The 25,000-nt window shown below is 34.5% G+C and overlaps 1 protein-coding gene across 1 annotated transcript in view; it reads left to right on the top strand.

Annotated features, from left to right (window-relative positions):
• The window catches only part of LOC145252535 (uncharacterized), a 116,067-nt gene extending 91,425 nt beyond the window's left edge, over nt 1-24,642 (top strand). Inside the window, exon 3 of the mRNA XM_080112083.1 lies at nt 22,510-24,642. Within this exon, the coding sequence (XP_079968209.1) occupies nt 22,510-23,532 (1,023 nt within the window). The 3' untranslated portion in view covers nt 23,533-24,642. The remainder of the gene's footprint in view (nt 1-22,509) is intronic.
• Nucleotides 24,643-25,000: the final 358 nt, after the last annotated feature.

Below are 25,000 nucleotides of genomic sequence, written 5' to 3' on the forward strand. Positions count from 1 at the left end.
GGGATCGTTCACACCATTTTTTCAAGATTATGGTCAACGTCATAGCGCATGTGTATATACTCCCCTACAGCACGCACCACTGGGCCGTTCATGACTAAACCTGGAATGATGATGGTGTCCCACCAAGGGATAGTGCACACCGTTTTTCAAGATAAAGGTCAAACGTCAAGGTAAAGGTCAAGGATATAGCCTGTGTATACATACTCCTCTGTCGTCCACATCTGACATGATGATGGTCTCCAACTTACAGATGATGTACATTATTTTTCAAGGTTAAGGTCAAAGATTAAGGCCGGTAATTGGCTGTATGTTATACGCTTGGGTACCGCGAAGCGTGGGTACGTTTGCTAGTAGATATATATACAGTGATGATCATATTTATTGGCACGGTAAAATAAAAGTTAAATTTTGTCTAATAAATTCTAAAAAAGGGATTAAATTAAAGAAAATAACAAAGTATATTATGTATTTTTAACTGGCCTTTCCGATGCAGCAATCGGATTTTAGAAAAAATAAATAACAAAGGAACAACAAACATAATTGCAAAAAATCCTTGTTCAAAATTATTGGCACGGCTTTGTTTTTCTTTTAGTATCAGTATAATATCAATCAATTGTCGGTTTACGTGCTTTCTGAACTTTTTTATAGCCATATTATAATTTTTTTCAGATAATTTTTAGATAGCGATTTATTTAAACTATTATAAGTGACTAAATTATAATTTTCAATCGCCATGGTTAAAACTAAGGAACACAGCGAAGACGTCAGGAAGCTTGTGGTAGCATGCCATACCAATGGGGAGGGCTATGATAAGATTTCAAAGAAGCTAAACCTTCCCAAATCCACTGTTAGAGCCATAATAAACAAGTTCAAATCGCAAGGCCACGTTATGAGTTTAGAGGGTAGAGGGAGAAAAAGGATTCTTTCCCCAAGAGATGAACGGAAAATTGTTCGACAAGTAAAACAAAACCCAAGGATCTCTGTTGGGGAGATTGTTGATGAACAGAGCACCTCTGGAGTGAATGTATCTCGACATACAGTTGGTAGAGTTTTGAAGAGAGCTGGTTTAAAAGCATGTCGTCCGAGAAAGACTCCCTTATTGAAGCCTATGCACCTGAAAGCAAGGCTAGCCTTTGCAAAACGTCATATTGATAAAGATGTTGCATTCTGGAAACGTGTTCTATGGACTGACGAAACGAAAATAGAGTTATTTGGCCATAATAAAGTGTCTTATATTTACAGAAAATCTGGCGAAGCTTTCCTGCCTAAGAACACCATACTCACAGTGAAGCACGGTGGAGGCAGTTTGATGTTTTGGGGATCCTTTGCTGCCTCTGGACCAGGGCGACTTGTTAAGGTCACAGGTAGCATAAAAAAGGAAGATTATGTTAAAATATTGGATGAAAACCTGAAAGACTCTGCTAAAGAGCTCTCACTTGGTCGTCGTTGGTGGTTCATGCAAGATAATGACCCAAAGCATTCGGCTAAACTGACTAAGAAATGGCTTGAGGACAATCATATTAATGTTTTGGAGTGGCCATCACAAAGCCCAGACCTTAATCCAATTGAAAATTTATGGAGAACATTAAAATTGAGGGTAATGCAAAGGAAGCCTAAGAATCTTATTCAATTGGAGGATTATTGTCAGGAAGAGTGGGCTAAAATTACTACTGGAGAGTGCAACAACTTGGTTGTAAACTATGAAAAGCGACTGAGGAAGGTAATCAAGGCCAAAGGCTATACAATTGATTATTAAATAAATCGTGCCAATAATTTTGAACAAGGGTTTTTTGCAATTATGTTTGTTGTTCCTTTGTTATTTATTTTTTCTAAAATCCGATTGCTGCATCGGAAAGGCCAGTTAAAATACATAATATACTTTGTTATTTTCTTTAATTTAATCCCTTTTTTAGAATTTATTAGACAAAATTTAACTTTTATTTTACCGTGCCAATAAATATGATCATCACTGTATATAAATAGATTAATAAAATAAATATCTAGAGCAAACATCGAGATCCGATACCAGAACGTTTTCCTTTTTCTAGATTATTTTCAGGGAGGTGGGGTTTGATCAAAGGATATCCCCTGTAAGGGCAGCTGCACATGTAATTGTGTGGCAAGTATTGCGCAATAACCAACCACACCTGAATCGCCACTGTTTGAGTCCAGTGGCAAGGGGAAGTCCAGGACGACTGGAAACAATGCCGAGATAAGCGGATGCTGATTGCGTAACTCTTGCCACACAATTACATGCACAGCTGCCATTGCAGAGAACATCCTTTGTCTTTCGAGACTGAACGGAGGCATCGGTGTTTGATCAACACACACACACACATACACGCACACACACACACTCACACAAACACACTGCACACACACACAGACGCGTATATATATATATATATATATATATATATATATATATATATATATATATATGAGAGCAAATGGTTAATAAAACCTGTTAAAAAAACACTTTGAAAAAGAGTTAAAAACATTTAATTTGAAAAGGAAACACTAAATAAGTGGATAGTCCTTAATCCGTGGGGTTTCGAAGAAATACTTTCCTTCTCATCAGAGGGTAGGAATTAGCAAAATGCGGGATCGAATTTTGCTTGCAAAAGTATTTGATGAAACTGCAAGTAAGTCAAAGATCTTACTTTATAACAAAAAGTGAAGCAGCGGGAATAGGGTGAAGAAAAAAGTGATTTCACGTAAACGGATAGTCTGGTGTAAGGTAAAGTATCCAATATCGGTAAAATCCAAAAATGCAAATCCAAGAAAGTGAGTTTAATTTCCATTCGCACAAGTAAAATCCAAGGAAATCGCGTAATTGAAAGATGGTCCTAAATAATCCAAAAGGCCGAAATCCGTGGAATAATTCACCAATAGGTACAAGGAAAAGGGGAAAGAATTCCAATAATATTATTAAAGGAAAAATAAGATATGCGTTAGACTCGGCTGCTGAAGCAAGGCGTAATTAAGAAAAATTAGTGAAGAAGAAGAGTAAAAAATTGAATGGTGATTTAATTAAATATAGAATAGAAAATCCAATGTGAAAATAGCCCAGACAAGATGACGCTAAAAGGCGCCAAAAATATAGAACAAAAAAGAGGTCAACTGAAATTTACAAGTTATTACTTAAGAAAATTCAGCAGGAGTTATTAAAAGACACCAAATGAAATGAAAAAAAATTAAGGGAAGAGGATGGCCGGTATCTGCAAAATCCGAATAAAGCAAGTAAGTATGTAAGCAAATGTACATACAGGATATGAATGTGTAGGTAGATTGATATATTTGATAGATAGGAATATTCAAACACTAAAACGGAAATTGCAGATAAAAAACGGCCAAACAAAGAAGAAATAAAGAATTAAAATAAAGGATTATTAAGTTATAAAGTATTAAGAAAGTATGTAGAAAAAACAATAATGTTATAGAAAAATTATATATATCTGAAAGATTAAAGTAATAGCTATGTAATTTCAAAGTTACCATAATTAAATTTGGACTTATGTTAATAGAAAGAGATCAGTTCGTTTTTAGAATTTATTATATTGTTACTTTGAGGGGAAGTAATTATAGTTATAGCTTCGGTTGTGCAGAGGCGACATGAATTAGAGCCTGGACTTAACGTTTTTTATGATAGTTCATTTGATTGAGAAGGGGGTGTTATTAGAATTAAGTTTTTTTAATTAAAGTGCTTATATATATATATATATATATATATATATATATATATATATATATATATATATATATATATATATATATATATATATATATATATTAGAGGGAATTAGACCTGGAGTCTAAAGAGCAGAGAGTTTATTTTAATGTATTAGTAAATGTGTTAATACTTTTAAAAGAAAACAGTGCCTATTGTAATTTAGATATATAATAAGCTCAATAGGTATAGGTAATCAACTCGATTGTACGATCGTATCCGTTTTTTTTTTTTTTTTGAAATTGATTTTTAATTCACAATTATGAATCGTTTAACTCAATATTAATATTCAAGCTATCTTTTTTTAAGGTTAGATATTCCTGAAATTCGTATGTTCACATTGACCGCTGGTGCAAAGGTAAATTACTAATCAGTTCTATAAACAGTCTTACGGAAGTTGAATATTCAATTTTTATAACAATAAATAATGACTAGGAATACGCTGTCATGACTGACGAAATAAGAACAATCCACCTCGTGTCTGAAATACAGGGTTCAGTTTGAAACTCAGTAGATTTTTTAGAGTTCGATAAGGTCTTTGGGTAAAGTGCAGTATCTGTTACAATCTTTTCTGTCCTCAATTAATAAAGGAGAAACAATTTTAGATTTTGGCAATTAAAAAAAAAACTTTTTACATAATCTAGAGATAGTCTATTGGGGGGGGGGGCTGGATTTTCGTCGCATTAAAAACCATAACTTTTTTTCTAATTTTGGCTCCATGGGTAGTAAGTACTATTAGGCTCCAACATTCAATAATATGCATTTAAAGAAGATCGGAGTCACATCGGTCGAAGAGTTACTAAAATAACAACCAAGATGAGAACTAGACTTAATCTGTTCTGTCCTTTAGACACTAGCGCACAAGTGCATGTATTTGGTGACTTCAATGTCCACCACAGCAACTGGCTTGGATTTTCTACTTACACAGACATAGCTGGTAGCACAACACATTGCTTCTCTATATTTCATTCTCTACAACAGATGGTTACGTTTCCAACCCGTTTCCTAGACCAGCAAGTACAACACGCGTCACTTTAGATCTGTTTCTGACCACAGTTCCCGATGATTGTGTTACGAATGCTCACAGCCCGCTGATCATGCAGTGATAATGGTTGAAATCGCCCTAAACTCTAGAGCCAAAACTGAAGAGCCATTGCTCAAAACAACGAGATATTATAAAAAGGCTAACTGGGAAGCTATCAAGGACGCCCCATGGCGAAATATCTTTTCCCTTCCTGCTGAACAGTGCGTAAATGAGACAACTTAATGGTTCAAAACGGCAATTGAAGCACATGTTTCCACACGGAAATGTGGTGTCCTCAATCAGTAAAGGAGAAACAATTCTAGACTTTGGCAATTTAAAAAAACAACCGGAGCGTTGTGAAAATAACACTCAAGATGAGAACAGTAGTCCGATGAATCAAAATAATACCAGTTTATTTTATTTTTAAGTTTTTTTTTTCTTTACTATCTTTGAAAGAGACATAAATAATTCTGAAGTTTACGGACCGTGCTGAGATAACCATCCACAAAGTAACACGGCTGTTATAACGGATCTCCCCTTCCTATTTCGAACTGAACCCTTTATTTACTTCACGGGGGTAGCATGCTCTTGTTCCGTCAGTCATGACTGGATAGAAGTCCTAAGTAATTCGCAATTGGGTCGGGGAACTGCCGAGCTATCTGGTGAAGAGTTGGTCACGTAATGTTGCCCCTTAAAAATGCAGATTCTTCTTTTTAGGGCGATTACATTTTTGTATTTTAATCCGTTTTTTTAAAGTAGGATTTTCAAGTTAATCAAATTTTTACTGTATCTTTTGTTTTCGAAATTGTTACATTAGACTACATTACACAAATCCCTCCCTCCATATACTCGGATAGGGGTGGGAATAGAACTGTCGCAGAATTTACAAGAAAATTTTTTCGACGTTGCGCACGATGAAACTGGCGTATAGCAATGAAAATGTGCTCAATATCCCCAAAGTAGCAGGTGTGTCCAGACTGAACTTTATTTCTTCTAATCATTATTTGTAGATCCGGGCAACGCCGGTTATCCCTGTTATTTTAATATAAATTGATATTCCCAAAAAGGAAGTCTGTGCAACCCATCTAGAACGAGTGGTCCTTCAGTAAATAATACGAGCAAATATTTGTTAAGGAGTTTGGATTTGTGTGTGTGTTTTTTTTTTTTTTTTTTTTTTTTTTTCGTTTTTTGTTTTTTTCGGTTTGATGTCTCTTGTATTTTTGCGTCCCTTGCAGATACGTCAGCCATTATTGTCTTTCATTCCTCACTCCAAAGAAACCACACGCCGACCTCCTTCGATATCGCCTCCCTCGCTCCAATCTATCAATCACTCGTTGAAATATCCGAGACTCGTTTTCGATTGTGTTTATGATTCCTTGTTATCTTCGTGTTTATGGGGCGGAGGGATATCAATTAGATTGTTTGAAGCGTTTGAAAAAAAAAAAAAAAAAAAAAAGCGATAAAGACGAAACATAACAACGTGTCTAGTATTAGTTGGGAGCGGAGATACAAATTGAGTTTTAAAAGTGGGGAGGGGAAGGGGGGTCTGAGTATTTACTTGAATTTCAAACGAAGTCTGGAAGAGATAAGATAAAGTTGATAAAGAAGAAAGAAAAAAATGGAGGAGAACGAAAGAAAGATACAAAGAAATAAAATTAGGTAATAGAAGAAGCAGAAAGAAAAAAAAGACGGGGGAAAAAATAAAAGAATAAAGAAAAAGAAAAAGAAAGAAAGAAAAGAGGGGTAAAAAAGAAGAAAGGAAAAATAGAAAGAAGTGAAGAAAAAAGTATAGAAAATGGAAAATCAAAGAAAAAGTTTAAAAAAGAAGGAAAGAAAAGAGAAAAGTAAAAGAGAGAGAGAAAAAAGACTAAATATATTTAATTGGTTTGTTTTACGGCATATCAACCTATTTCAGATTATTTACTACCGAATCCTATCATTTTCGTAATAGTTATAGGTACGCATTAATACTTTGACAGACGAAGGCCATTAATAAAAAAATTAAGGAAAATTACATTGCAGGCCCTTGTTAATCTAAATATTAAAAAAAAATAATAAAAATCTCAAATGAAAAAAATTTAATTTTCCTTAAAGAACATCAAAATTCTTCAAAGTGAAAAACATCACCCGAAGCGAAATGGATGAAATTATATCGAGTATGTTTAAAACAATTATTGAAAAGATAAAAACATGGCCTATTGAAAGATTCCAGGAACTTACATTGGGTAGGTGGCAGAGGTAAGCGACGGAGGGAAAGTCGCTGTTGCAGGAATGAAATAGAAAGCCGCCAGAGACAACATTGTTACTTTGAAGTTGTCCTTGCTAAATGTCTATCGCCGGTTGGTCGATCAAATCGGCTCTTAGTTTTTTTTTCTTATGTTTATTTTTTGTTATTTTACGGGAAATGGAGGTGATGAGTTTTGATCGTGTTTTTGCGGTCATAATATTCAAATTCGGTTGGGTGCATCGAAGGAAGATAACAGCAGGTCTTTAGTTGAATTCTAAAACCTTGTATCTTATGTTAAAAATAGTCATGTATAATTAAGTCTGGGTCGGATCCAGCCCGTGGGCCATATGTTGTCAGTCCTTGCCTTAGGCCAACAGAGAACTAAGCGGTTAGGAATACACTAAGTCCTTTTCAAAGGGCGAGAAACTAAGGTTTAGCAAGTTTGGTACACTAGAAATTCAACAATGAATAAGGCATACTAAAAAATGACTGAAACTTTTCCAGTGTATTTTTGGTATGAACTAACGAATGGTTTGGAGGTTTTGTTTAATTTAATAAAATGATAAACACAAAACATAGAAAAATAACGATTCACATTATTTTTAGTGGAAGTGATGAGATCGTATGGGTTCTCGAATATTTCTTCAGAAGCCATTTCTTTGGGCCAAGAATTATCGACGCTTGCACAATTCTCTGACCTTTGATTCCGTTTCCCTCTTCTTGGAAACGCCTTCGAGCAAAATGCGTATTGGATCGTTTACGATTGTTCATCGACAACAACTAAGAACTTCCATGACTCATCCAAAAAGAATAACCGCAATACATCTCCAGATATGACAAGCAGGGTTATCATGAGTTGCCCGGGATACGTAGATAAAAAAATGTGCATGATATAAAAAGTATGTGTTACATCTTCCTTTTAGACTAGCTCTCTATTCCGCACGTACACTCGCGCATCCTGTCTATTTCTTTTTCTCCCCCGTCTCTCTCTCTCTCTCTCTCTCTCTCTCTCTCTCTCTCTCTCTCTCTCTCTATCTATCTATCTATCTATCTATCTTTTCTCTCCTTCTATCTTTCCCTCTCTCTCTTTCTCTCTCTCTCTCTCTCTATATATATATATATATATATATATATATATATATCTTTTCTATATATATATATATCTTTCCCTCTCTCTCTCTCTCTCTCTCTTTCTTTCTCTCTCTCTCTCTCTCTCTCTCTATCTATCTATCTTTTCTCTCTCTTTATCTTTTTCTCTCTCTCTCTACCTGTCTATCTATCTACCTATCTTTTCTCTCTATCTATCTTTCCCTCTCTCTCTTTCTCTCTCTCTCTGTCTCTCTCTCTCTCTCTCTCTCTCTCTCTCTCTCTGTCTCTCTCTGTATCTCTCTCGTTCTGGTTACCGTAAGGCTGCTTTTATAATAATGGTTCTGCATTGACATTTTATTATTGATTATTTTTTTAAATTTTAATAAAATCTTAAATAAAAAAAACATGAAAAAAATAGAAAAACATGAAAAATGTTCCTGTATATCCATTTCATTTTTTTTTTCTTACATAACAAAAACAGTTAAATGAACGATTGACGAATGGGAAATCAAAAATTACAATTTATTCAACGGAAGTCAGCGAAATCACGTGAATTCCAGAGAAAAAAGAAAATATAAATGTGTATTCGCACATCGTATTCTCAGATAGTAAGCTATCCCGTACTAACCAAGGTAAACGTTGCTTAACTATAATGATTTAAACAGAACCGATATGTTACAGTTGTATTAGGGCATCTATTTTTGACGAAAATATTAAAGAGTTTATCATTTAAGTACTTGCAAAGATACTGGTAGATTATAGTTATAGTTATACAACGGCTTATAAGATAAAATAAGAATGAGATAACGTTCAAAATAAATACATTTTTACGAGAGGAAAAAAAGTTATAACGAAAAATAGAAAAACCAGCTGTATTTGAAATTTGAATAAATGAATTGTAAAAAAACATTTGAAAAAATGAATATTAGTTTTCTGGAACTACGAGGTGCCTTCAATAAGTTTCCAGACTTTTTTCGTACTTGCATTTAAAATTGTCATACTCTTGAAAATTTAGTATGGTATTGCTATGCATCTTATGAGAGGACTGACCAATTTCTATGATTTCAGGTTTAAATCAAGGAATTGAAATACACCCTACTAAAGCCTGACTGTCATAACTGGTGAATTTCACAAATGAAATCTGGACCTGAGGACACTTTAGAAGAACGATATGCAATAAAAGTATGTTTTAAACTTAGAATGAAGTGCCACAGAAACGCATGGAATGCTTCAGACTGCTTTGTAACAATCTCGCGTGAATCGAGCATCAGTTTTTGAGTGGCATAAACGATTCAAAGAAGGCAGGGAGTCTTTGAGGGATGATGAGAGGTGTGGGAGGAAGTCAGAACACGAGAGTTGATTGGCCAAATAAAGAATTTCATGGATAAAGACCGTCGTGTGTCTATAGAGACAATAAGTGCACAGTTTGATGTCAGTGTTGGAACTGTACACACAGATATTCCCAAGGAACTGAAAATGCGGAAGATTTGTGCGAATGCACTATTCTACAACTCCATCTTTGTCACAGACTATTTGACCAAGATGGGCATCAAGACACTTCCTCACCCTCCCTATAGTCCATACCTTGCTCCTCATGACTTTTGGTATCCCCTAAACTCAAGTAAAACCTTAGAGGCTGTCGTTATGAGACAATTGAAGAGATGAAAGCAATTGTGGCGAGGACTTTCATCTATCGATTATATTGGTTCAGCTTGGTTTGGCAATTCATCATAACAAAGACTTACACCTAAGCAGCGTTTGCAAATGATGCGATTCATTTGCTGCCAATTTCCCACCTCGTTCGTGCGATTTACATCCCATTAGATTATTTTCTTTTACGATATATATATATATATATATATATATATATATATATATATATATATATATATATCATCAGTGGTGAAAAAACCGGACTAGAGTGCTCAATGTGTAGTCAGAGCAGTATATAGGAAATTCATTCTGGACTCACAGCAATAAATTTCATATATATATATATATATATATATATATAATATATATTTGTAGTCATCGACATACAGTCCTGTTTCGTTGTATCACAACTCATCAGTGCCGCTAGACTAGCATCTCTCCCAAGCCAAGGATTGAACCTAGAACCGTCGTCTTAACAGTCGGCGGTTCTCCCACTCGACCATGGAATTGACGCCCGTAAATAACTCGTCGGAATGTCTATTTAAATAGACACCAGCCACCACCTTTAAAGTGCTCAAATCGTCTGTTCGTAAACAAACAAACAACGAGCTTCGCATTTTCAGCCAATTAAGTAGCGGGTGAGATTATTTCCGACAGTGCTCTACCCAAAGAGGGGGGCTTTTATTTTTATATATATATATATATATATATATATATATATATATATATATATATATATATATATATATATATATATATATTAAATCCCCGAAACAGTGTTTCATGGTAAACAACTGATGATCCCTTGAAAAATAAAAAAATTGGTATTATAGTAAATTCGAGAGAGTTGATGCAGTGATTGCAGGTGATTAAATTACTTACTGACTAGATGGTTTTTTAACGAATGATAAAAAGTAATTTTTTGTATAGTTTTAAAGGTTAAAAACTTCAAAGACTATATATATATATATATATATATATATATATATATATATATATATATCTGTTATAGGAACCTGATTAGAGATATTTTTTCCGCCAAGTAGTAACATTTAAAATTATGCTGAGAGCACCTGTTAAAACTTTCATAAATGCTTTACTGTTGGAATTCAAAATATAATTGGAACATTTGTTATAATACTTACCCACCCATGAAATGTGTGTAGTATTTTAATGGATTTAGCAAACAACTAATGCAATTTAAAATATTTTGATGAGATCTGCAGAAAGTTTAAGTAAATTACGATTTGAAGAGAGTTATTTTATACAGATAGACGTACATCAATAGATAGCAAGATAGACATAATTGAATTGCATATCTATATATCTATAAAAGTGAAATTGTCTGTGTGTGTCTGTGTGTACATTTCCCTACCAAATTACTCTGTCAATTTTCAGTCCACAGACGCGAGATTTGACATAAAGGAAAAATCTTTTTAATCGGTTTGCAATCAGATATGCGACTGTCAAAGTTCAACGATTCAACCGTTGAAACTCTACAGAACTCCTCCGCCAATTTTGGGTCTAAAACACTTTAAATTTTAGATGTAGGTTACTTGAACATGGATCAAAATTTTAATTTGATTTGAGCCCAAAACAATAAATCTTAAAGGGTCAGAATTTGGGTCAAAGTTAAAAAAAATTGACCTCTGCGGTCTCTACCAAATAATTCAGCCTATTTTTGGTCTGAACATTTGAAATTTTACATAAAGTGTATTCAGATAGAGCAAGCTTTTTAATCCATTTTTGACCGGAGATTTGGCTGCCCATGAGGTCAAAATTCAAAAGATTTTACCTTTGCGGTCTCTAGCAAACTATTCAGCCAATTTTGGATCTAAACATTTGAAGCATTACCTTCTCATATGGGATGTAGTGTAGTACATGTTTGTTCATCGACATACTATCTTACCAGGTTAGCAAATATATGCGACCGCAAGGATATATATATATATATATATATATATATATATATATATATATATATATATATATATATATGACTTGGGTGCTATTAATTAAAATCGTAACCACCCTGTATATTTAAAATTGAATGGGCACTATTTTTATAGAAATGTTAATAAAGTCATATTTGCTGTTTTATTGGTTTTTCTGTAAAAAAAACAACATTTTTTTGCGCTATCCAGAAAAATATCCGATTTATCAAAATATATTTGTTGATTAAATATATTCCTCATTCCGTGGAATTTCCACGGGTCCTGCTAGTATTAATTACTGTTCTTTTCCTCCGTATTTTTTTTTTTTTTACTCATATTCAACCCAAATTGAAACATAAAAGGCTACCGTGAACTAGACACAAGATTTATAAGAATAGTCTACGTAGGAAGCTGTGCAGCTAAATGTTTGTTTACATTTAAACTTCTGTATGTGCGTACATTCTAGGAAAAGGGAGCTGGGAGAGTATTTCAAAAGCCAGCATTTCGGAGAAGAGAAGCTGTCAGAGTAGAAAGCTTTCTGGCATGTAGGGATTTCCACAGTGAAGAGGTGGGATTTTGTCGATTGTCAGATTTTTTTAGGGTATTTACGCTGGTGGAATACATATAGAATAAGTTTGTCGGAGAACTTCTATTGGCGCATTTTTGAAACAAGAGCAATGATCAGTTCAGTGATGGGACAGTAGCGTGGGCTTAGTAAACAGTGTGAGATCTGAACAGATAAAAATGACACAAGTGAAAAAATATAGATCAAAATGGCACAAGTGAAAAATATAGATCAAAATGGCACAAGTGAAAAAATATAGATCAAAATGGCACAAGTGAAAAATATAGATTAAAATGACACAAGTGAAAAAATATAGATCAAAATGGCACAAGTGAAAAAATATAGATCAAAATGGCACAAGTGAAAAAATATAGATCAAAATGACACAAGTGAAAAATATAGATCAAAATGGCACAAGTGAAAAAATATAGATCAAAATGGCACAAGTGAAAAATATAGATCAAAATGGCACAAGTGAAAAATATAGATGAAAAGTGATTTTTATTAAAATCTTTGGTACAACACATAAACGCAAAACACGAAGAAGTTTGTGAAAACATACGTACATTTAAAAATAGATAAGAATTTACAACTAAATATTTCTTCTTCTTCTTCATCTTCTTCTTCTTCATCTTCTTCTTCTTCTTTATCTTCTTCTTCTTCTTCTTCTTCTCATATGGTTCCATATTCATGCCGTAGATGAAATAATGTTTAGTGTTCTCCGTAGGCTTCGGTCCGTTGTTAGTCCGATTCCCTTTTGAAGACATCACATGATTTTGAACTTGACAGAATACACGGGGTGGGTTGCCGTTACCTTTCCCAGCGTATTGACATCTGAATCGCCTGTTTGCACCTATCCGTTGTCCTTAAATCATCCGCATAGCTGCAGTCAAATAACGTTACTCTTAATACCGTAAAATATTGCTTGGCCTTTCGGCCAAGACCAAAGTTCAGAAGTGTAGTATCTGCCGGAACAGATGCTGCAATCAAAGACCATATGTAGGGTTGCCCCCACATATAAGACCATTGCCCTTGCAGTAATCAGTTATTGGTCCATGTAGGGGAAACCCTTTATACCAATTGTCACTATCCAACTCCCCTATTTCCCGGGGAGCTTCCCCCCACTTTTCTTCAATCTCTCCACATTAAAAAACGACCTTGTGGTTAATTTTCTCAGTGGGGAAGCAAATAAATACAAACTCTTAATACCATAAAACCATTGATCTGCAAGAGATTCATTCTCATCCATGGCCATCCATCGTCCTGCTGCTGACGTCATCAGAGTTAACTTTTCCTAAATATATCTTAACTAAGACTAGCGGTGCAACTCATCCAGTGAATTAACGCACCATCAGATACCAACGTAGAAATTTCTTACAACTCGGTGCAGTACATACAGCGCCTAGCCTTCCCAAATGGTCATCCATCAGGTAGTGGCCAGGCCCATCGTTGCCTTATTTCGGTGATCTGGTGGGAACCGGTGTGTCAACGTGATTGTGTCGTATTTAACTAAATACTATTCCCCTCTAAGAAATGAAATTCTACCTTTTTTAGGAGATACGTCAATTTACGAATCAGAGTAGAAATCGGCAAATATACCGGAATCGAGAATTTAGAACAGAATCGGTTATTCTATCGTAATTGGAAAAGTATTGGAATAATCCCATCACAAATTGAATGTGATTTATACATACATACATACATACATGCATGCATACAAACAGGCATATATACTGATGAACAAACATGCATACATATATTCATACATACACACGTGCATATATACATATATTCATACATACATATATGCATACACACGTGCATATATACATACATGAGTACATACATGCATACATACGTGCATATACACATACATATATACATACATATATACACACATGCATACGTGCATACATACATATAAATATGATGATTGTCACTTCTTGACAGAAGAAGACCATCTTTCCCTTGCTTTATTGTTGATTACTCAATTATTTTCATGTATTTTTGAATATACTTATACACTTATATACACACATATATATATGTGGAGATGTGACATATAAATATACACGTATGCATACACACATGCAAGCTTGTATACATACATACATACACGCATGCATACACACATACACACGTGCAAGCTTGCATACATATATACATACATACATACACGCATGCATACACACATACACACGTGCAAGCTTACATACATACATACATACATACATACACGCATGCATACACACATACACACGTGCAAGCTTGCATACATACATACATGCATACACGCATGCATACACACATACACACGTGCAAGCTTTCATACATACATACATACATACATACATACGCATGCATGTATTAAAAAGGCTTCCTTCAGTCTTGACAGACTATGGATACTCACTATAAGGGTGCCTGCGCGTGAAATTTTTGTGGCAAGAGTTGCGCAATCTCCAACAACACCTCTCCTGAGACGCCATTGTTGAATACCAGTGGCAAGTGGAGGTTCAGGGCGACTGGAAGCAATGCCGAGATAAGCGGAGAGCACATACAGCGCCTAGAATTCACAAAATGGTCACCCAGCTGGTACTGGTACTGGACAGGCTCAGCGTTGCTTAACTTCGGTGATGCGACGAGAACTGGTGTGTCAACGTGATTATGCCGTATGCACACATACATAAACGCACATGTATACACACGTACATACACGCACGCACGCATACATGTATACACATGCATGAATACACGCAGACATACAAAGAAACAATAATAGACATTTCACGTGTTCACACGTGCTACTTCGAACATAAGTAGACGAATGATGAGATGTTTATCCTCAGGGGTCAGGTATGCGCCCCATCCAGCCGAAGTGGATGTGCGTTCATTAGTTATTTCCCTTGGATAAAATGAGTTCAGCGAATAAAGCCAAGATTTAACATTCCTTAGTCGAACCCAAAACCGCGACCACACATTCTCTATTTCCTCCCACTCTCCCGCAGTTCTAGGACCTCATAAGTCCCCTTTCGGAACTTTCCATCTTCATGACGTCATTTCAGAATACCAGGGGTCAGCATCAAATCGTCTATTCGCATTTTTGTCCTCGGAATAATTGGCTTCGAATATAAGGCCTTTTTTTTTTTAGCCTAGGGCAATAATCCTGCCACATCTAAAACCTAGACCACCCCTTACCCGTCAATATTAACTCCCTCAACAATTATTGAGGGAGACAGATAGGCTTACTATGGATGGCACAAATATTGTTATTTATATTATCAACAGAATCACCGTATTTAATAGCCTATTTGTGGCGGTTATTGCTGCCTGTGGAAGTATATGGAAAACAGTAACAACAATAATAATTGTATCGAATGTTATCATACATATCAAACAAAAACTATGGTGGCCTCTAAGATCAAAACTATTTCATATTCATGTTAAAAGCCTCCAGGATAGATAAATCTACCTATATATCTATAAAAGTGAACGTGTCTGTGTACATTTCCCTACGCAATAACTCTGTCAATTTCAAGTCTACAGACTCGAAATTTCATATACAGAGTACTAAGATTTGGGAAAATCTTTGTGATCGGTTTTCAGCCAGAAATTATTTTTTAAAAACATTCATCTACGTACACGCGTGTTTCGGGGCCCTACTCCTCTTCAGCATAGCCTGACTGTTGTTAGGATTCGAACCCCGGACCTTATGTATTTCAGTCCAGCATCTTAATCCATTACGCTATGATGCCACAGACAATTTACTGTTTAGTTTTTATCATTTATCTATTCATATAGTTTTGTTGTTGATTTTTAAACGATATTAAGGTTAACGTCTCCACCTTGGAGATCCGGTGTTTTCTTAGAAAGTCGCTCATTTTTTATTTGGACGTGTATATATATATATATATATATATATATATATATATATATATATATATATATATATATATATATATATATATATATATATATATATAGTTATGGTTATAGCTAAAGTTATACATAGAGAGTCTGACTGTATCACTGCTCTTCAGTGTAGCTAGACAAATAGCTAATGAAACCCGATTTTTTGCGACAGACACAAGGAACAGAAATCGTATCATTTTTTTTTCCAAACTTGAAGCTTTCATCGTAATAACTAAAAGGCATGAAGGTTAGAGTAAACTTTTTCTGCTCTTGTTGACTTCCGGTTTCTACTTTACAGGTGGAAGATGGTGACAAACAAGATATAGTCCCATTTAATAAATTATTATCATACTTTCAAAAAACAGGAAAGCGCCCCTTTTCCAATGGCCCTTTTTACTTGAAAGTCACCTCTTATTATGGTCAAGAGGTCACTCGGGGATAAGGGTTAGTCAGTATCAGGCAGTTGGTGAGACAGTTCAATGATGAGTATTGATGATGGAATTTGAGGATGACTTAGCTATTAAAGAGGACGGATCAACACAAACTTATTTACATTAGACTTTAAATCGACCATATTTAGTCAACCAAGAAGCGGCCCCGCAGTATCTTATTACACAGGCAAACAGTTCCAAGAAAGGAACTATTCTCATGGCATCTACGTTTAGTCTTAGGCACGGATAGGAAGTAAGGGAAATCGTTGACAGTTGCTGTAACTAAATGAGTTGCAAACGTTTTACAGGGAGGGGGAAACATGGATTGAAGCTCCGTCGAGCACCGACTATGAAAAAAACGATAGAGCAAAGATGGACTCACAGCATCTTGGCATGTCTAATTATCCAGCCGAATGGACGCAACAGAAACCGGAAGTAAAAAAAAAACAGACGATCTTTATTCTAGCCATGAAAATCTCACTGTTTATATATATATATATATATATATATATATATATATATATATATATATATATATATATATTGTATATATTATATATATATATTATTTTTATAATATATATATATATATATATATATATATATATATATATATATATATATTCCTAGCTATTCAGCTCGGCGTTGCCCGGGTGTTTGGATGTGTATGTTGAGCAAAAAAAAAAAAAAAGTGGTAGTAGGAAGGCAGGCTCGAACCCGTATCGCAAAGGAGGAAAAGAACGGGGTAAAACCTAACGTTTATGCTGTTACCACCACCGCCAAGCCGGAAGCGACATTTTTTAAAATTAAGGTTAGACAATCTAAAGGAGAGGATAACTTTAAAAATTATCGGCGAAAAAAATTGACCCCCCCCCTCACGGTAGAAAACGCCTAGTTGAAGGGGAAGATATTAATGTTTTCAGCAAACTTTTCGATATTTGTCGTATGAAAGGTCGAACTTTAAAACGATACTGATCTTGGTAAAACCCGTCGCCTCTATTGAAAGTTTAAGTCAGACATGCAAAAATACATACATTCATACATTTATATATTGGTAACTAAAAATTTTCGACCCAAACTGATAAAAAAGTTTGCCCTATCTCTGAATACCCTTTATGTAAAATTTCAAATATTTAGACCAGAAATTGTCTGAGTAATTTGGAAGAGACCGCAGAGGTCAATTTTATTTTCACTTGGACCCCTATTATGACCCCTTAAAATTTATTGTTTTGGGTTCAAATCAAGTTATTAAGTTAGACCCATGTCCAAGGAACCTATATCTAAAATTTCAAGTGCGTAGACCGAAAATTGTCGGAGGAGTTTGGTAGAGTTCTCAAAGATCAAATCGTTGAAGTTTGACCCCTTAATCGCAAAATTTCTGGCCCAAAATCGATCATATCGATTTTTCCAAATCTCAGTACCCTGTATATCAAATTTCGAGTCTGTAGACTAAAAATTGACAGAGTTATTCCGTAGGGAAATGTACACAGACACACAGACACGTTCACTTATATATATATATATATATATATATATATATATATATATATATATATATATATATATATTTATATACTCACACACACACATATATATACAATACCAACTGTAATATTAACTGCCAATAAGAACTCTATTCGTTTACGCTAAGCATATTCGTTGTTTGATTTTGATTTTTTTTCTATTTGACATTTTAAATTTGAAATGATCAAATTATTTCTGCTCTGATCAACGTCAAAATGTCGCAGATTTTCGTGAACATGACGATTAAAATATGTTGTTTTTTTTTCGTTTAGATCAGTGATAAATTGTATGATAAACTGACAGTTTACGTTCTAGTGTGTCAAGCACATATGGAAACAAATCAGCGCGTTTGTTGCATAAAATAAACGAAACGTATTTAAAGAATGTATTAACGTTGGGACGATCAATCGCAATTTGGGAAACAGTGACTGGTATTCCACAATGATTACTCATATATGTGCTGACCCAGCTTTATGTTGCTTAACTTCCGGGATCCAAGGAAAACAATTATTTTAATTAGTGTTGGGACGATTAATCATAAAAGGAAAAAAATATCCTCATTTCAGATTTTACGATTTTTTTTATTTATTACGAAGCCGTTCCAAAACTAATGCCTCATTATTTTTTAAAAATCAAATTGTTGAAGAGCTACGAAGACAGGAGTGATACAATTAAAACAAGGGACTTTTTGGTCTCCAGAATTTATTTTTCTACGTAGTCATCGCCATTCTCAGTGCACTTTAGCCAGCGACGAAAGGTGGCTGTGCATGGGCGTCCGGATCGCGCGTTGTCGTACGAGAGTATTTCCAAAACTAAAGTCTCCTACTTTTTACTCGAAAAGTTTAAGATCTTCAAAGACGGAAGTGATACTATTTAAACGAGCAACCTTTTGTGTTGCAGAATGTATTTTTTCTACACAGTCACCAAAATTCTCAAAAACGCGTCATAAATGTGCATGTATTTTCTTAAACGTAAAAACACACTTGTCAGGGGGGGGGTGATCTAGAGATTTTAGTCTTACCGGAAGTTTAGATCAATAAATATTTATTATTTTATTATTACTACAAGCAGTGGAAGATTTTTCTTAAACCAAAATCAAATAAAAAAAATAATTAAATGGAATCGGTTTTGGCATCAAAATAGGCTCAAACTTTTTGGATTCTAATACCGATTCCGATACCCAAAAAACTTCGATTTTTCCGATTTCCGATTCCTAATAATCGTCCCAACACTAATATATATATATGTGTGTATATATATAAGATCCAGTCAGTAAGTCACTAAAATATACCCTCTTGTAGTGATCTATCTCTGTTTTTGTTTTGGGGGAGGGTTTTAGCAGATGGAGACATTACAATAGTTGTCGAACATCCACGTAACAATGGTTCTTTCATTGCACCGAGTTCACGAGTTTTAGCAGTTTTTCTTTATAGTTCTTTCGTGGATTTTACAGTCGAACAGAGGAGAGGAATTAGAAAGAGCGAGGCGTTCCTTTGTTGTCAATTGTCATATAAACCGCCATTAAAAAGTAACTATGTCACCAACGTTAAAAAGAGTTTCCACACAATAAAGTCACCAATGTATTCGTGATACAGACGCACATTCTTCGCCCGGTATTAAAGGGTGTCACGGAATGACGGGATTGCTTTATTGATTCCATTGGCACGGCGGAAGCTATATCGATTGAGCGATAGAATCGGATGAAATAAGCCGATTAAATATACCATACCGGACAATTTGACATTTGGAACGGCGGGTAACTACGAGGTGCCTTTAATAAGTTTCCAGATTTTTTTCGTATGGGCACATTTGTTGATAGCGCAAACATAAAACTCTAATCCCATTCAAAGTGATCTTCTCCGGCTGCAATGCACTTGTTGTATCGTTCTGAATCATTTCTGGAAGTTCCCATGAGAGTCCTCTTGTGTAAGCGTGTTAATGACCCTCGTCACAGCCTCTTGCATCTTCTCAATCGACTGATAACAAAAGCTTCTAAGATTATCGTTGAGCTTGGGAAATAACCAAAATTCACAGTTTCGCTTATGATATTTTGTCGTGCTTTAATTTGTCGTGCCTAAATATCAGAAAATAGAAAGAATCAAGAGCTTCGTTATACATTTGCTGTGCCTTAATTCCTACATAAATCGTATTATCGTCTAAAATCGCATACTAGTCGCTATAACTGTTAAGTTTAAATAAGTACAGTTTACGCTCAAATATGACATAAAATAAAAGAAATTTTTAAAAAGCGGGAAAACGTCACAGTTTGGAAATTATAAAAAATAAAGAAAAACGCCCCATTTAAAAATAAAAGAAAACGGCTCAATCAGTAAAGTAAAAAAACAAACACTCTGCAATTACTTTTTTTTTTTAATTTGTTTTTGCTTTGGGGATTGATCATCTTACCGAATGTCAGGCATTTATACGCGATTCCAGAGACACTAACCGAGAGACCTTTTTAAAGATTCTCGTCGTCCCAATAAATGATATTGTTTGTATCTTTCTTTCACTTGGTTTACCGAGTAGTTTTTTCAAATTCTGGTTGCTCCTGTAATTGTATGGATTATGGAGATCTTCCGAATATTCCAGTTGCTTTTAATATCGTTTGCATTCATTTAACATTTATTTTAATTAATTGCCTATTTAGTTTTTTTTTTTGTTTTCTCATGGGATGATCATCTTTAGTTAACTATTACGTGTAATTATATTCTACATGATTTATACTTGCGTAATATTTGCATAAAAAGTTAACATAAACACAAACCTATTTCTATATGTATGCGTAAATATATTTGTTTAAACAATTTTGCATATATATATATATATATATATATATATATATATATCCCCCAAACTTCTAGTTTTGATAGAAGGAAGACTAAAACTTGCTGCTATGCTGCATAATTTTGCATATATATATATATATATATATATATATATATATATATATATATATATATATATAAGTTTAATAAGGTTTTTTTTTTAATATAGATCCACAGAATATTGTAATAAGTGTTTCAGTGTGAACAGGTATGGTATAATAAATTATGGGGTTTATCTATTTTATTTTTACTTTCATCATATTTTGCTTTGGTTTTGATACCCCCAAATTCGAAGCTATCTCTTTACAACCTTTCCTTTTCATAACCTATCATACTTTCATAAATTAGAGTCCATTTCTGTAGGCTGTTTTTGAACCCAGTCAACGACTGGTACTTTTGCTAATATATATATATATATATATATATATATATATATATATATATATATATATATATATATATATATATATATATATATATATATGTATAGGAAGACTAAAACTTTCTGCTATGGTTTCAAATGATCTGAAATAATAGCAAGAGGAGACTTGATTCCAAATATCTCTAATATATTATATCTCCCGTCTCTTTGAAATAGGATACGATTATGAATATCTCCAGTATCATATGATCCATATACGTGCGGATTAAATAATCAGTTCTGTTCGAAATTCCTGCGGATTCCTGAGTTCGTTAGAAAGATCCCCGAGTTTGACAATACGTACCTGAAGAAAGTCGTAGGTTACATTGACGAAAACATTGTGAAAATAATAGTGATTCTCATACAATAACCGATTCTATTCTAAATTCCCGAGTCCTATAAAAAAAAAACGATTCTGATTCCGATTGTTAAAAAAACTAAATATCCAGCAGTTGTTAATGTTATTATCCTTGTAAATATCCGCGTAATATGTGCATGTATTTTCGCAAACGTAAAGCGATGACGTATAAATTTTTAGTTTAAAATCAATAATTGCTTATGGTTATCATCAATAGAATATATCTAAATTTGCCTACATTTGTATATATAGTGTCCTGGAAGGCCAGCTTTAATTTTGCTGCTTTGGTTGTCTCCCCTGTGGACTTGCTTGGCCATTAATATTTAGTTTAATATTTAAGTTTTAGTTTAAAATCAATAATTGTTCATCATCATCATCATCATCAGCAGCAGCATCATCATCATCATCATCATCATCATCACCACCACCACCATCACCACCACCATCATCATCATCATCATCATCATCATCATCATCATCATCATCATCAACATCAAATAAAAAGAAAATTCAGTTAAAAATATAAAACAATGGAAAGAATTGTTTATAGGATCGGAAAATGGACACAAATTTTTTCCGATACTTTAAAATGTTATGAATTTTCCGAATCTAGATTTTGATTTATCGTCCCAACACGAGAAAATAACACTTAATATGAGAATAGCACTTCGAATAATGTTAATAATACGAATTCTTACTTTTGATCCGCACCAAACTGCGAATTATTTTCAACTACAGACTCTGAAGCACCATTATATTGTAATTACTACGTGATTATTTTTAATTAATTCATCTTTTTATTCTTTTTTTTTTTTGCAGTGGAAATGGCCGCCATTCGTATTCGTTGTCTACCGAGTGATGGTCGCCTTCTTCACAATCGGCAGCTTATCAGCGTTCATCTCCAAGAACTTGAAACTTCCTCATCACGTCATGGCTTACCTGACTAGTTGGAGTTACGTGTTGCTCACTTTGCATTTCAACTGGTCCGCCGCCATTGTCCTGTACCACTTCTGCCAGACGTATTGCTTTTCCAGCGAACTAGACCGGGAAGACCACGCCGCACTAAAAAGCGTCTCCTCGTCCTCGTGCTCCCCGTATCACAGTGCCGACCACGAGATGGACACTTGCAACGAAACCTGCCACACCGGCGACGCCATGAACAACTGCATCTTGGCCAACACGGACCATCGCAGCGAGAGTTCAATGGACGATACAGTCGAGAGTTCGAAAATAAACATTCCAAATGTCGGCAGTAGTGGATTGGCAGGCAGTAACGGGTGTACCTTGCCCGGGGATCATCATTACATAACCATAAACGGAAGTGGCAGCTCTCCTGCTATATCGAAGAAGATATTCATCAAAAGGTCTGATTTTGTCGAAAAAGAAGACCAAACTCGATGGTACATGAAAGTATCGTGGTTTTTATATGAGACGATTTCTTCCGTGTCGGTCATCGTTACTGTCCTTTATTTTGTAGCTATCTATCCTTACTTGAATGGTACCGACTCGTTTGAGGACATCAGTGTCCACGGGATCAACACTCTCCTGGTGGTCTTTGAGATGATCATCGCTGCTTATCCCGTCCGCCTCTTACACACACTCTACACGGCCATATTCGGGGTATTGTACGTTGTATTCAGTCTAATTTATTGGTCACATGCACCACTAATAAACGTTATTTATTTCAAAATGCTGGACTGGAATCAACCCCAAAACGCCATTATTCTGGTTTGCATTCTTTTATTTGTCATAGCGCCATTTTTACAGTCGGTGTTTTTCCTCATTTACAAATGTCGACTGCGTTTCTACCGAAGAATCTATGGGGAGGCTTACCTGACCTGATCTTCTTGTTTGTCTATTTAATAAGGGGGGCATAACTGCGTTTTGTAACGCTCACGCATATTAACTTACTCGAGCGTGACATACGTACATAGCAGGTCATTCCACATAGTCACGTGATATGCTGATAGAAGCAGTAAACGACTTTTACGAGGATCTTAAATAAATTCTCGAGGAATTCATAAAAGTGGCCCAAAAAGCGATTGCATTTTCCTTTTTCAAAAGATAAAGAATTATTTTATGTTTTGACAGCTGCAATTAAAAGGGAGCATTTCTTGCCGGGAAAATATTGTAATGAAGCTCATTTTTTTAAAACTGTATTTAATTATTCATTTTAAAATGTTCCCTCTTTAAAATATTTTTTAGATTAGATTATTTTCCTCGTAATAGTCGTCTAACGGTGGCCATCCTTTTTTTATTCTGAACTGTCAGCAGGTCACGTGAGTTTAGTGGAACGGCCTTCCTTGTACGTAGGCAAGGCTCGAATAGGCAGATATGCGTGGTCGCCCGTTTTCTCTTCTTGGGCCTATTGGGTGACCTTATTTATCTTAATAAGCTGGAACATGTTCACGAATGAAAAAAGAAATTCAAATCATTTCACCATAAAAGATATTTTATTAACTTAACTATGGATACGTTTTCCTTAACTATAAGTTATGCGTATGGCTACATAATCCCTGCAAGGGGTTTAAACGGCTCTTTCTAGAAGAAATTTACGCTAGTAACATTATTTACATTAAAACTCGGACTGAAACTGAGTAATCACTTCAAATCCTTTCTATATAGTCACATGATTAAACGGACCAATCAGACATCCACTTTCGTATATGCGACGATAATTGACCCAGGGCTCCAATACCATCAATCCTACCAATATATATATATATTAATTAAATTAATAATTATGCGTAAATTTTCAGTATTTACTGCAACAATGCTCAATACATAGGTAAATAAAACATGAATTTTACAAGGTCATTGATAGTGCTCAATAAAATTGCAAGATATGCTTTTATTCGAGTTTAGGTGAAAAAATTACATTGTCACAACAATAAGAAAGCTCCTGTTTCGACTAAATAATGACCATCATCAAGTAACCTAAACATCCGATTTCATGGAAACATTATCTGCTTTATGTATATATATATATATATATATATATATATATATATATATATATATATATATATATATATATACTACTTAATTTACTCACATAAAATTAATATACGAAAGTATAGATTTAGGGCTCCAATACCATCAATCCATCCAATATATATATATATATATATGTATATATATATATATATATATATATATATATATATATAGCCAGCAGAGTTTAGTTTCCTAGAAGTACATCCAATGAAACAACATGTGTCTACCAAAGAGTGCTCAAGTAGTGAACAGAGCAGGTATATTAAATTTATTTATACAAACATTAATGGCTACATATGTGCATACATGTTTC

The sequence above is a fragment of the Euprymna scolopes genome, chromosome 29 (genome assembly GCF_053919585.1).
Source record: "Euprymna scolopes isolate OS-2025 chromosome 29, ASM5391958v1, whole genome shotgun sequence".
Classification (NCBI taxonomy): Eukaryota; Metazoa; Mollusca; class Cephalopoda; order Sepiida; family Sepiolidae; genus Euprymna; species Euprymna scolopes.